Source organism: Miscanthus floridulus, unplaced genomic scaffold, assembly GCF_019320115.1.
Source record: "Miscanthus floridulus cultivar M001 unplaced genomic scaffold, ASM1932011v1 fs_177_1_2, whole genome shotgun sequence".
Lineage (NCBI taxonomy): Eukaryota > Viridiplantae > Streptophyta > Magnoliopsida > Poales > Poaceae > Miscanthus > Miscanthus floridulus.
Genome location: NW_027096339.1, coordinates 26044 through 40000, shown reverse-complemented (window position 1 = coordinate 40000; position 13957 = coordinate 26044). Strand labels below are relative to the sequence as shown.

Here is a 13957-nt window from a genome sequence, read left to right as displayed (position 1 = left end):
GCTGCGGGAGTGGGAGTGGGACCATGCCTAAACGAGTGAAGTAACAATACTATACTTCATTTGATGCCTTGTTATAGCAGTATGCAATACATATCACATACTCATAGTTGGAGTAGCAAAACATCTTACTTATTGCTTAGAGTGAGAAAACTGTAGACAGCAGAACAGCATTGTCTACAAGATGACATGTGCTTGTAGCTGTGTTCTTTTTTTTTGTACCTTTTTAGTTGAAATCTGATGCTATTAAATGCTAACTAATTTCTCAGCAGATAATTTGCCTTGTGTTGCGCTATTTTCTGAGCACATAATTGACTGCCTCTGCCTTTCTGCCTCTAGGTCCTCAATGCTTTGTTCAACCTTTGCAAGATTAATAAAAGAAGACAGGAACAAGCAGCTGAAAATGGAATCATCCCTCACTTGATGAATTTTGTCATGTCAGACTCACCTCTGAGGCAATATGCCCTGCCTTTGCTGTGTGATATGGCTCATGCTTCTCGCAACTCCAGAGAGCAGTTGAGGGTTCATGGAGGGTTAGATGTGTACTTAAATCTGTTGGAGGATGATGCATGGGCATGCACGGCATTAGATTCTATTGCTGTTTGTTTGGCTCATGATAATGATCACAGAAAAGTAGAACAGGCACTGTTGAAAAAAGAGGCCATTCAGAAATTAGTGAAGTTCTTCCAAGACTGCCCAGAACAGTATTTTGTCCATACATTGGACGCTTTCTTGAAGATAATCACGTAAGTGTATAAGGCATATTTCCTTATTAGTTGCAATCATGCTGCAGATTACTGATCTGTACATTGTATACATGTTTTTGGCAGGAAATCTTCTAGGCTAAATACAGCAATGGCCACCAATGGTTTGACAACATTGCTCATTGCAAGACTTGACCATCGAGAAGCTATTGCCCGCTTGACTCTGCTGAAACTCATAAAGGTTTGATGCCTAGCCTTAGCTGGATAGTCCTGGATTTTAGGACGCTCACTGTGAATGAAATGATTCTTGTAGTTTGTAGAGTTTCAACTTTGTGGTTTATGTATTTTTCCAGGTTGTCTATGAGCACCATCCTCGACCAAAGCAGCTCATAGTAGAGAATGACCTCCCTCAGAAGCTGCAGAACCTCATTGAAGAACGCAGGGATGGACAACGGGGCGGCCAACAGGTGTTGGTCAAACAAATGGCCACCTCATTGCTGAAAGCGCTGCACATCAATACAGTATTGTGATTTTAGTGGGTCATGTGTTTTCCTCTCAAGTTGTATATGTTTGCCCTAGAGGAAAAGGTGTCTTTCTTTTTGCCTCCTTTTCTGCTGTGGTGATTTCGCATGAGCACCAGACTCCCTTGTTGTACCTGATCCCCCTTTTTTCTGGAGAAAGGTTCAACGTTTAGGTGCAGGATAAAATGAGCTTTCTATCCTTAAGGGTTGTTTATATTTAGCGTATGTTAGTGAAGAAATTGTAAATTAGACATCTAATTAAAAATACAAAACCCATGTTGACATTTTGTTTTATGTTAGTAAATTTTGCAAGATACTTCTGGGTGTGCTGCAATTGGTCTTAAGAAATATATTTGGTATACAGCGCTTTCTTGCACTAAAGATAAATGGCTGATATTGTGGATCCACAAAGCACAGATTTTGATAGCGGCTGCCCAGAGGTTGCGTTAAGCTGAGCTGGTGTCCAGCCTCTTAGCAGAGTCCCGTTTAACAAGATGCAAGAAAACATCACAGGTTCTTTTCATGCATTACATTACATAATTCTTAAGCGTATACAATGAGATGCTCAACTACTAATGCCAAATTCACGGCATACAGGACTGTTGTTTATTTCAGCTTCAAGAGTTCCATAAGGAGAATTTAAAACTGAAAAACAAGTATTCCAAACAATTATAGATGCTTTGTAGGTAACACACAAACATCTATGCATTCTGAGCTCCATGTGCTTTCCAGAGGTTGTTCCATTCCACCATGGCATCGGCTGCTTTGGTGAAGATTGCATTCTTGGGTCCTAGCTTCTCACGGACAATTCCAGCTAGCTCCTTAACACAATCGTCAACAGTAACTGCAGTCCTCGATAGCTTGAGCGACTGGAAGAATGGAAGAACATCATCCATGATTTTTACGCCTTCCCAATCTTTCAAGCTCTCCAGAGCTTTACCTGCTTCTGCATCACTTCTCATCACATAAGGCAGTCCAGTCTTCACACCATACCCCAAGCTGTCGCAAACTACTTTAGCACATAAGCCATTCCATATGTCTTCAAGGGTATCCCATCTGTGCTTCCCTTCATTTCGGAGACGCAGGCCTGGGAACATAGCAGGCCCCAGCACATCGCGGTTGAATGCAACATTTATCCCACTCACAGGTAGCATCGCACCAAGCGGAACTGTCATCACAGCATCCACATAGGTTGTGTTTCGTTGATTTCTCTTCACAACATGAGTCATTGGGTCGTAGTCAGCATTATGCATCCACAAACCACATGAGAGCATGCACTCAACCCCCTCACGCAGGCTGAATGGGTAACCACGGACAAAGTCAGCACCTTTCCTGTATGGATCATAGAGTGTGTTGAAAAAGAAAGGTGTAGCAGGTGTTTTCAGATTGGCCATGTGCTGTGCAACAACATCAACAGTCGACCCAGCAGTGTCCTTCGCTGGGAGGCAATTGTCATCAATTGAAATCACATACTTCTTGCGTGAGACAAGATACCCAAAGTAACGGCATGAGTGACCAGAGAAGTTTATGGATGAGGCACCAAGCACCCCATTAATATCTGACTTGGTGTAAACCTTGAGATCAAAACCTGTAGGGATTTGAAGATCCTCTGTCATGTCTGGATCTTTGACAACAATGATGTGGAAACGAGAGAAAAATGGCAGCCATGCCTCAAAGAAAGTGGTCAGGTTGGGCTGGAGTGCCGCAATCACAATGTCAACCTCACTATCTTGAATTTCCAAAGGCATCTTCTCAGGTAATCAAAGTGATCTAAGCAGCAGCAGGTCTAGAACCTCTCAGAGCACCCTGCAGACAAGCAGATGCCATGTCAACACAAAAGCTGATGTGAGCATAATAACTGAATGAACAAAGGGTAATATGGTGTAAACATACTTGTGGGAAGGACTGGTACGAGTGGCTGCTTAATGTTGAGCAACTGAACAGCCAAGATGATCTCCTCACAGCCGGTTGCTAGAAACAACTTGAGAACTTTCTCTGTCAGCTTACCAGCACTGAGGGTTCTCTGCAATAAAAATGCAAGAGCACATTACAAAACATATTCTATGTGTGTAAATATTGAATCGCTCGTAACATAAGAGGACATCAGTCCGCACACTCCTGTGAGGCTGTGATATGATTTCACCTACATCATCATAACTAGAAAATGATAAATGATTCCCAAATTCCAAATGTGTGGGTTCAGAAACCGAATTGTGACACTACTGTTTGCAAAGCTGTGGGCTTATGGAGTGCCTCATTATGACCATCATTAAAGCATCCCATACTGGTTCTGCACACCTTGTCAACTCGATCATGACTGATTAACCAATAAATCCAATTCATGACTGATTAACCAATAAATCCAATTCATGACTGATTTACCATAACTCCAATTCTTTTTAGGTAGCATTAACAAGATCAACTAAATCAATGCAGTATCAAACAAGGAAACACAATTAAAACTGCTGACACATCACCGCATTTGACAACTTTTAGCAAAGCGTGAGATCCCATAACAACTGATCGTAACCCTGGCTCGCCCCCTCCTACAATTCCACAAGTTCTATCAAACGTGCACGCGGCACAGCATGTAACTAGAACGGATGAGGCAGCATATATAACCACTGAACAGCGGACAAGCGAAGCCCAGCCCACCATGATCAATCCGAAACTACTAATTCCACATCGCAAAATGTGCCCAAACCGAAACCACGCACGCGGACGTGTAGCCTTGGCACCAGTACAGGAACAGGATCAACCAGTAGTGGGGACAGATTCGAGAGGGGCGCAGGGCGCGGCGGGGTACCTACACGGAAGAGGTCGATGACGAGGTGGTCGGGGAGGTGGGAGAGGTCGGCGATGTGGGCGATGCGGAGGAGCGCGGAGTCGAGGGTGAGGGAGAGCAGCGAGGGCGGTCGCATCGGCCCAGATCTGGATCTCGAGCGCCCTTTTATAGCAACTCTCCCCTCGAAGCAAAGGCGTCTCCCCCTCGCGGCCGTGCCACGCCACGTTGCTGCCCTCGATCCTCGCCAACCGCACTGCTCCCCACGCCCGCTTCGTGCTGCGTTTGCCAGCAGGGCAGCGTAGGAGTAGAGCCCGGCCGAGCCGAAGGCCAGGGAGGCCGAGGAGGCGACGACCGCGACCCGTGCACCTATCGGCGACTTTTCACGGCGTTTTCCCCGTCTCCCCCTCGTTTTCCCACGGTTTTCTGCCTTCCCCTTGTCGGTACGCTTTGCCTTCGTGATCCGAAGAGTGGTCACTTTTGTGTGATGGGTGGCTAAAAAATCACATCAATTTTGTATTTCTCGAGTGATATGATTTTCTTAAATTACATGATTTATACGATGATAGTAAGGTTCTGTCTGTATCCCGTGGTCTAAAGTTTAGTTGGTTACTAGACTCTAGACCACTTTAGCATATTTTGTGAATGCTAAATTTTAAACATCACTTTAGATCACTTGCAGACTTACAAGTTAGAGGTAACTCGCATATATCAATGATATAGAGTTCGATTCCAAGACGTATTAGGATCCTGTTTTTTAATTCCTACTAAACTACCCTTGCACCCTCCGTGTTACGTAGTTTACCTGTACTTATATGAGTTTATAAACAATTCGTGTTACCTATGCAAGTTTACGCAACTCTGCGTCTAGTGGTGATACGAGTTAGATGGATGCTTTTGCTTTGTCGTGTGGATTAGCCTTTTTCCTTTTCTTTTTTTTTTCTTTTTTTGTTGAGGAAAGTGGATTAGTCTTTTCCGTGTGACGGTGTGAGGTAAGACTGGGATGGGCCGATATAGGCCCATTTTGTGGTCCACTTCGGGCGCAGCATGCAACGCGGCCGATTGGTGGCCACTCACTCGGACGGTCGACGCGCGGCGGTATGGCCCGATTGGTGTCCGGCTGCGAACGGCCCACGCCAAGTGCATCAGCCCAGGGCTGGCCCGGCACGCGCTAGACATCAAGGCAGGCGCATAGCTCTGTTTCGACCTCACAGCGTCGTCCTCTGCTTCTCAAGCGCCCGAGCCGCGCGCCGCCGAACCCGCCGCCTCCCCCAGCCTCCGGACACACCGGAGCACGCCAGCCAGCCACACCACGACACGGCGGCACCGGAGGAACCCCTCCTTCTTGGTCGTAGCCGCCGTGGCCTCCCTCCCCCAATCCCTTCCGGTGTTGGATTGAGGGTGGAGCGGAGATCCGCCACGGCCTGGATTGATCTCTGGTTGGTAAGGAACCCTAGCTTGCTTGGGTGGATTCTTCTGAGCGCGAATTCGATTCCGTGATGTGTTTAAAATGCTCTGGGCATTCGAATCAAAATATTCCATTGTCAGCATCGAGAAAATTGCTATTATAGGACGTGAAACAATGGGCTTCGCTATTATAGGACTTCAATTGTCGACTTCGCTAAAACGACATTTGAAACGTTGGTACTTTGTTTTACATGACATTTGGTCCTTTTAATCACTTTTCTCATTTCAAATACATGTATTTTGTCATGGGATGACCGTATTGCCCTTAAGTCATATTCACGTAAGAGTGGGCAGGCAGGTGCGTGGGCTGCCTGGCTGCTGCCGCCGTCGCCTGGCCTAGGCAGGCTGGCAGGCTTGCCGCCGCCGCCGCCTAGGCAGGCTGGCTGGCACGCTTGCCGCCGCCGCGGGGGTATGTCACACATTATTAAAATTCACAAAAATACAGTAAAATTCACGTGCCTGAACCTTGATTGCTTCTGTTGGGTTTCAACTCTAGCCTACCCCAACTTGTTTGGGACTTAAAGGCTTTGTTGTTGTTGTTGTACAGTAAAAAATCCCAGAAAATTAGAGTAAAATTCTGTCCCTATCGCAGATTTCTACAAGATCTCGGTTTCATGGCAAGAAAGGGTAAGCAGTGCAGCGATCTTGTAGAAATCTGCGATAGGGACATAATTTTATTGTAATTTTCTGGGAATTTTTACTGTATTTTTGTGAATTTTAATAATGTGTGACATACCCTGGCGGCGGCGGCAAGCGTGCCAGCCAACTTGCCCAGGCGGCGGCGGCGGCAAGCCTGCCAACCAGCCAGGCCAGGCGGCGGCGGCAGTAGCCAGGCAACCCACGCACCTGCCTGCCCACTCTTAGGTGAATATGACTGAAGGGCAATACGGTCATCCCATGACAAAATACATGTATTTGAAATGAGAAAAGTGATTAAAAAGACCAAATGTCATGTAAAACAAAGTGCCAACGTTTTAAATATCGTTTTAGCGAAGTCGACGATTGAAGTCCTATAATAACGAAGCCCATTATTTCACGTCCTATAATAACAATTTTCTCGTCAGCATCAGTTAGTAGGGGATTTTGCTGCTGCGTAGTGCAGCGCTTATCTAATCCATCCATCGATGCTTTGATTAGGCCCTTCCTCCTACGCACGATCGAGCCCAGTCAAGTCGACGCCATAGAGAACTTGGGATTCTAAGGTGCTGGTGCAGCTTCTTCTCGCAGAAGATTAACCCCATGCCCCTCGCTAAGCCCACCCCTGTGATCCCGCCGTGACGCATCATCCTCAGGAGAAACGCCATGATGTCAAGGTCAGATCTTCGGCTGTTATTATCCTACAGAGTTTATTACATTCTATATTTCTATGCTAGTTAGTGTGATGCCCTGGTGCTGATTGCCCAATGCTGAAGTGTAAGTTGCTCCCCTGTGACATCCAGGTTTGCCCACTTAGGGAAGAGCAGAAAACTTGCTCAAGCCCTTTTGGTCTCCTCAAAACCCAACACTGCTACTGGCCAAAACATTACCTCAAGCTTTGCCTTTGGTTTGGGTTATTCCAGCAGGGCCTTTTTGCATGGGAGGGTTCATAATGGTCCAAGCACCTCCTACATGTTGGGAAGAGCAAATGATGGCTTACACTGGAGCACTGGTGTGAGGAAGTTCTCAATTCTTTCGTCTTGTAGCCAGAATGCATTTCAGAGTCAACTTGCTTGGAAGCGACTTGTGGCAATGGGTTCTCGTGCACCAAAAACATCTCCATTTTTGAGTAGGGTTGCTTGTGCCATTGTCTTGGCTGTGAGTAGGTCTAATATAGCTCCTTACCTCGTTGCTTTCATTGCGGGAGAGGTAATGCTAGCTCAGAAGACATCTGCAGATGGTGAATACTACCCTATACGTGAGCGAGCTCAGGATGGCCGTATTTACGTTACCTCTCTAATATATTCGGCAGTAGAGCTGGTTATTATAATCTTCAGATCAATATATTTGGCATTGCTGTTCACTCCGAGTATACTGATGGCCCCATTTGCAGAGACTCTTGGCAGTAAGTATAGGAAAACATGGCTTCGGCTTGTCCATCGTACTTTGGAGCTTGCCGGTCCTGCGTTTATCAAATGGGGGCAATGGGCTGCAACACGCCCTGATCTGTTTCCAAGTGACCTTTGTACTGAATTGTCAAAGCTGCACACAAAAGCACCAGCTCACAGCTTTAAGTATACCAAGAAAACTGTTGAGAAAGCTTTTGGTCGAAAGCTATCAGACATTTTTGAGAATTTTGAAGAGAACCCTGTTGCATCTGGAAGTGTTGCTCAAGTGCATCGGGCTGTTTTACGATTCCGGTATCCCAATCAGCAGACAAAACGTGTAACAGTTGCAGTAAAAGTAAGACATCCTGGTGTAGGAGACTCGATAAGAAGGGATTTCAATATCATCAATGCAGTAGCAAAAATTTCTAGATATATCCCCACGCTGAATTGGTTGCGCTTGGATGAGAGTGTACAACAGTTTGCTGTCTTCATGATGTCTCAAGTTGACCTTGCAAGGGAAGCTGCTCACCTGAGCCGGTTTATCTACAACTTCCGAAGGTGGAAGGATGTATCTTTCCCAAGACCTCTTTATCCACTTGTTCATCCTGCTGTTTTGGTCGAGACTTACGAGCATGGGGAGAGTGTATCACACTATGTTGATGACCTTGAGGGACATGATCGAATTAAAAGTGCTCTGGCCCATATTGGCACTCATGCTCTCTTGAAAATGCTACTGGTAATGTATTTTTAGACATCGTAGCATCCTCATTCAGTATATATGACTACCTAATTTGAACAACTGAAGAAATTAGTACTATGTGAAATCTGGATTATATGTTGTAAAGTTTGAAGAGACTTCAATATTTTATTTATGCATCAAAATGACACTTTTTGCTGCTTTGTCCTGGAAAATAATTGCTATAAGAGATTACTAATTCTGGATTCAAGATTGTGAGCCCACCGATAAAATTTCTGAAGCAAACATATCTATTGCAGGCTTTTCAGCATAGTTATTCATAGGTATATTTTTTTACTTTTTTAGAGCTTGTATTTACAGCTAACATTTTTGGTCATTTTGTGTCCTTTTACAGGTTGATAATTTCGTCCATGCAGATATGCACCCAGGAAATATTTTAGTCCGTGTTGTACAACCAAAGAACTCAAATAGCACCCTTATAAAGTCAAGGCCACATGTAGTCTTCCTGGATGTAGGAATGACTGCTGAACTTTCAAGCAATGACCGTGTGAATTTACTCGAGTTCTTCAAGGCTGTTGCTCGCCGAGATGGTCGTACAGCTGCAGAAAGTACTCTAAAGTTGTCAAAACAACAGAATTGCCCAAATCCAAGAGCTTTTATTGAGGTAATTTATCGCTACCTTACAACTAGTCTTTTCATTGGTGATAGAAACTTGGATTTTATTGGCGAGGATTCTCTCTCCTTTTCCATGATAAAACAGGCCATACTACTGTAATTGGTGGCCTGTAGCATTTACCTTCAATTTCACAAAATGTATCTGCACAATATAGATTACCAGCAGAAACTGGAGATGACAATTTTTCTTTGAATTTATAGGTTGCTACGACTTGGTTTAGGGTCAGGAAAGTGCCAATTTGGTGCTTCCTCTGTTTTGTTACGTATGTTTATTTTCTTGGACTGGATAGTACTGTTGTTCTCAATGTAACTCCAATTTTGTCCACACTCAAACTCCTTTATTGATGCTATGAAAGAGGTTCAGCGGTCAGAGTCATTAATGGGCGAACATTTGGTCCAATCTCATTAGCCGTGTTGTATATTTGCCTATTTGTTGTCTCCTTGATCTGTAATCTGTTCCTGCAATGGGAATGGTCTCATTACAAAAGAGGGAATATTATCAGAGGTGGTGTCACAAAGCCTGAGATTCTAGGAAAATAATAATAATAAAAAAATTGAAGCTGATTCATTGATTTCTGATGCTGTGTGGACATGCGGTAGTCTCTGATGCATGCACATTTGGTCTGGTATGTGGCCTTATGCTGCCACAGAAATTATATTCTACCCTTAAAGTTTGTCAGTAAAATATCATATTTGGATGGACAAATTTGATGGTAAAAAGTGACACCCTAGATGCACTATAATGTGCCAGAACTCAATGTTGGATACTCTTTCCTATGTATTTTTGTGCAATCTCATCAGTGAACAGTAACTCTTCTCTTTTGATGAAAATGGCTATTGCAAATGATAGTTGTGTTAATTTATTTTTATGAGTGTGATTGTTGAGAATTCGTAACTTAATTTATGCTACAGGAAGTTGAACGATCATTCTCTTTTTGGGGCACTGCTGAAGGTGATACTGTCCACCCAGCTGAGTGTATGCACCAGCTGCTTGAGCAAGTTCGACGTCACAAAGTGAATATCGATGGCAATGTTTGTACTGTCATGGTGACTACATTAGTTCTTGAGGTGACTTACATGACTTGTTTTTACTTCACCAAATTTTACTCTCAGATTACTCTTTTTTTATTTGGAGAGCTTTAAGCCAACTTAGCCATGTTTGTGTTATAAACTCTGCATTGTTTTTGTAATTTTGATTCTACACATCTTGCTCCTCCTGTAGTTCTTTTATTTGTCTAATTTCCAGCTAAGATGATGCGTTCATTCGTAAGCAGATAGGATTCCACAATGTGGCTATGTAAACTGCTTTACGTTATTGTCTATTTGTGTATTACACCTTTGTCTCTTAATTGCAAGAATACCTTTCGTAGGCATTCCTTTTCCGTTTGTGATTCTTCAATTCTTTTCATTTTTATCACAGGGCTGGCAACGCAAGTTGGATCCAGATTATAATGTTATGAAGACACTACAAACTTTACTTTTCAAGGAAGACTGGGCAAAGTCTCTTCAATACACGATCCAAGGGCTCATGGCGCCTTAGGGTCTGTGCTGCAATCCTCTCGAAAGTTTTGATCTGGTTTGTGTTTGGCTAGAGGATCCTCTGCTCTCACCATCACGTTTCTTTTCTTTTCTACTTTATTTGCTCTTAGATTATACAGTTCTCTGTACCCGTCCTGGCCTTGTGCTGCTAAAGCAGCCTTGATGATAAAGTAATAATAGCAGCAAATTTTCAGAAGCTACCAGAGTACTATGCTGTAGAGTGCATTGCCCTGTACTATCTTCGTATATGTTCTTAATGGGCCAAAGGATTGGGTCCTTTTTTCCTCCTCCCAACACCTTTGACAATAGCTCTTAGATGATGTAGCAAAAGGCGTGTTGTTCTGATGATCTTTTTGTAACTGGAGAGATTGTATAAGTGAACAAGAGTTGCTTATGTACACACAGAGATACTGTTAATCGCTCGAAGAAACCTACTTCTCAACTGACAATTCCCAGGATTAACGTCCATAAAAGGCTCCCATTTTTTCTTGTTTTACATGTATTAGTGACGCAGAATGCCTGAAATTTGAATGTGGTTGCTCTTATATGTTAATAGGTCTAAACTTGTAACATGAAACGTGCACTCCTCAATGGTCTGCCCTTCACAGTGACGCTTCTGCTTCGTGTGTGCGTGTGTGCCTATTCAAATCTGGATATCTGTTGCTGAGTCTAACCCCTGCACTGCACTGCTAGCGGCTGCACGAGGTGACAGGGACAACAGCTCTAGCTAGCTGGTCCCAGTAGCCTCCGGATTTTAGACCCGGTGCCTGGGTCAACTAACGAGCAGATAAAAAAAAAAAACTCGGCCTACGGTGGGCAGACAGCCCCCGCAACTTTTTGCTTAAGGAAGAAGACCTTCTCACGCAGGCCGAGAAAACCCCCGAGGTCTAACGAACAGATAGAGAATGCAGGAGGAGAAAAGGCATACACACATTCCTGATTCCTCAGGTCGGGGCTGGATGGAACCGTGACATACTACCTGCTGCAGCTGCACCGCTTGGGCGTCAAGCAAGCAATCATGCTGGTGCACGCATCCCTGCCTGACACACGAACACCAGCACGAACACGGAGCACCCTGCGACCACTCGCTCCCTGGCTGGTGGCCGCCTTGACCAAGTTGTAGCACGTCCTTGGCAAGCTGGCCATGCAGATGCAGTGCACGCATGTCAACCCCATCCGTCCCCTTCGGAATCATGGCGAGGCAATACAGCAGCAGCCAGCAGGCCACACCATCCGTGTGTGATCCCTAGGAGCTGGAACATGCCACAAGCTCCCTGTAGCTTTCCGGTTTCCGTCGCTGGGCGAGCCTGACCAGGCGTTCCAGTTGCATCATCATGGCATGGGATTTGCAGCTAGCTGCAGACGAGGAGTCTGCTGAGAGCAGCGGCAAATCCGGCCAGGGATAGGGTGGGTGGTGCCTGGTGGACTGGTGGAGCTGGGCGATGGAGTAGTCAAAAGCCGAGGAGACGAGGAGGGGGACACAGATCCGGGCGCAGGTGGCATGTCGCCGTGCCCGTGCTCGTGTGTGTGCACGGGCCGAGAGAGTAGCTGGCCGGGGCCGTCGCGGTGCTCCTCCGCGCACGCACCCGCCCGCCCTCGCTATCCGTCGGTAGGCGCCCGAGGCGGGCTGCCGGCCCCCACCACGTGCTCGTGCTGCTAGGTCGGCAGGTCAGTGTCCCGCGCGCGTCGGCGTCGCCAGCCGCGCGTCCAGCTCCAGCGGAATACACGTACCGTGTACGCGCGACGCCTGCTGCCAGCGCCGGCCGTCGTCTTGGGCTCTTGGCGTTGCCGTTGCACCTGCCGGCGGCCTGCGTGTACGCTTTAATTTGCACGGAGCGTTTCTTTGTTTTCCTGTCATTGTTCCAAGGCAAGGCAGACGGCAGGAAACGACGTACTGTTTGCAGTGCAGGCGTCTTGGATGGGTAAAGCTCTGTTAATGGGGCGTCTAGCGAGAGTGGTTTGCAATTTGCATTGACATGGGGGCGCCCGGCCCCGGCCTGACCTGATCAATCATGGACGCGTCACCTCGCCCGTGTACTTGAAAAGGGAAAAGGTAGCCTTGGGCCCAGTTTAGATTGCGAAAAAATTTGGCAAAACGATACTGTAGCGTTTTTGTTGTTATTTGGTAATTAGTGTCTAATCATAGTCTAATTAGACTTAAAAGATTCGTCTCGTGGATTTCGTCTAAACTATGTAATTAGTTTTATTTTTTATTTATATTTAATGCTTCATGCATGTATTTTCGTATTCGATGTGACGGAGAATCTTAAAAAATTTGACGTTTTGGAGGGAACTAAACAGAGCCTTGGGTTGGGTTGAAAAGAGGCTTTATCTGCTGCTGCTGCGCGATCCATCGCTCGCACGAGTGCACGACCGACGTCACCACCCAAGTCTGTTGGAAAACGCATGGCCTTGCCTCTCTCCTACGTCTCCTACTCCTACCTGACGGATGGAGTTGGAGAGAGAGAGGTGGCGGCGGTGCTCTCTGTGCAACCACAACGTCTCAACCACCTCGCATAGAAATGGATTCGCGGCACCGGATGGTGCGTGGTGCGGCGGTGCATGTGTACCACCACTCTGTGCCGTGCCGTCGTACAGTAATATGGGACTATATATGAGTCTATGACCACCTACCTGCGTCCGGTCTGATCCGTTCCGGCGGCGACTACAGCCTGCGGCTACAGGGGCAACCCATGGATTGCATGGCACACCACGCGTCTCGTCTCGTCTCATCGCGCGCAGGGCCTGCGGCGGATCGGACATCACCGGCCGGGCGGCGGCCGTGCAGTCCAACAAGTGCGGCACTGTGGACAGGCCGGCCGGCGCATGCATGCAGACATGCAGTGCAGGTCGGGGCACGCACGGCGGCATGGGTACCGTGTAGGTTCGTCGGAGAATCGCAGGGTAGGGGCCCGTTGTGCGTGCGCCGTACGTACACGACGGCACCCACCGTGCCTAGCTAGGAGTACGTACCAATTATTGTGCCGGCGTGCGCCCGGCCGATACGGAAAAACAAGTATCCTACTGGCGCATGCATGAGTACAGGAGGGATGGGGGGTCGTCGACGTCGTGGTTGTAGTCGTAGGGCACCGGGATGCATGATGGGTGGATGGCGATGATGATGACAGCGGCCTACTAGTAGTGCGCGGCGCGGCGCAGGCTCCCCTCGCTCGCGCGCGCGACCGGGGGCGGGCGCTAGTGCCCTGTGCCCCGCAGTGGTGGTTGGTGCCGTGTCGCGCGGGAGGTGTGTCAGCCACATGCATGCCGCGGACCGCGGGGGACGGACGCCCGGCCGCGCTGGGACCGCGCCGTTAGCCGCGTCGCCGTCTGGAAAACGATCGCGCGCATGCACCTTGCCAGCGCCGTGCGCTCGCAGTCGCCAGGCGCGCGCGCCCGTCGCTCTCCGCCCAGATTGCTTGCTCTGCTCGAGCTCGACTGCTCCATCATATCCCCCCTCGGCTCGCCGCTGAAAAGAAACTGATGATTTCTGCGGCTGAACAAGCGAACAGGCTGTGAGAAAAAGCGTACGGCATCCCAGTCCCAGCAAGTGA

At 47.1% G+C, this 13957-nt stretch overlaps 3 protein-coding genes across 4 annotated transcripts; 2 read left to right on the top strand and 1 right to left on the bottom strand.

The window, feature by feature from the left end:
• The first annotated feature begins 322 nt into the window (after nucleotides 1-322).
• On the top strand, nucleotides 323-1538 carry LOC136530693 (MAP3K epsilon protein kinase 1-like). The gene is made up of 3 exons (XM_066523412.1): nucleotides 323-743; nucleotides 828-942; nucleotides 1055-1538. Exons 1-3 carry the CDS (start codon nucleotides 421-423, stop codon nucleotides 1229-1231), a joined length of 615 nt encoding a protein of 204 aa, XP_066379509.1. The 5' UTR covers nucleotides 323-420; the 3' UTR covers nucleotides 1232-1538.
• A 198-nt stretch (nucleotides 1539-1736) lies between these two features.
• LOC136530691 (probable inactive UDP-arabinopyranose mutase 2) lies at nucleotides 1737-4414 on the bottom strand. 2 transcript variants are annotated; one of them, XM_066523411.1, is made up of 3 exons: nucleotides 4033-4414; nucleotides 3112-3245; nucleotides 1737-2959 (listed from the first exon to the last, which is right to left on the bottom strand). In XM_066523411.1, exons 1-3 carry the CDS (start codon nucleotides 4141-4143, stop codon nucleotides 1924-1926), a joined length of 1281 nt encoding a protein of 426 aa, XP_066379508.1. In that variant the 5' UTR covers nucleotides 4144-4414; the 3' UTR covers nucleotides 1737-1923. The 2 variants fall into 2 exon arrangements, with proteins under 2 accessions (XP_066379508.1, XP_066379507.1); XM_066523410.1 differs by having other exon boundaries at nucleotides 1737-3028; nucleotides 3116-3245; nucleotides 4029-4412.
• A 762-nt stretch (nucleotides 4415-5176) lies between these two features.
• On the top strand, nucleotides 5177-10902 carry LOC136530690 (uncharacterized). The gene is made up of 6 exons (XM_066523409.1): nucleotides 5177-5447; nucleotides 6609-6784; nucleotides 6911-8231; nucleotides 8587-8856; nucleotides 9780-9935; nucleotides 10288-10902. Exons 2-6 carry the CDS (start codon nucleotides 6774-6776, stop codon nucleotides 10405-10407), a joined length of 1878 nt encoding a protein of 625 aa, XP_066379506.1. The 5' UTR covers nucleotides 5177-5447; nucleotides 6609-6773; the 3' UTR covers nucleotides 10408-10902.
• Nucleotides 10903-13957: the final 3055 nt, after the last annotated feature.

Bases quoted from the DNA above. Each gene is read 5' to 3' on its own strand.
- LOC136530693 (XM_066523412.1), top strand. From the start codon at position 421: ATGAATTTTGTCATGTCAGACTCACCTCTGAGGCAATATGCCCTGCCT. The intron at 744-827 runs GTAAGTGTATAA...TGTTTTTGGCAG, and splicing joins GCTTTCTTGAAGATAATCAC to GAAATCTTCTAGGCTAAATA. The intron at 943-1,054 runs GTTTGATGCCTA...GTATTTTTCCAG, and splicing joins CTCTGCTGAAACTCATAAAG to GTTGTCTATGAGCACCATCC.
- LOC136530691 (XM_066523411.1), bottom strand. From the start codon at position 4,143: ATGCGACCGCCCTCGCTGCTCTCCCTCACCCTCGACTCCGCGCTCCTC. The intron at 3,246-4,032 runs GTAGGTACCCCG...TTTTTATTGCAG, and splicing joins TCGTCATCGACCTCTTCCGT to AGAACCCTCAGTGCTGGTAA. The intron at 2,960-3,111 runs GTTTACACCATA...GATGCCTTTGGA, and splicing joins CCAGTCCTTCCCACAAGTAT to AATTCAAGATAGTGAGGTTG.
- LOC136530690 (XM_066523409.1), top strand. The intron at 8,232-8,586 runs GTAATGTATTTT...GTCCTTTTACAG, and splicing joins CTCTCTTGAAAATGCTACTG to GTTGATAATTTCGTCCATGC. The intron at 8,857-9,779 runs GTAATTTATCGC...TTTATGCTACAG, and splicing joins ATCCAAGAGCTTTTATTGAG to GAAGTTGAACGATCATTCTC.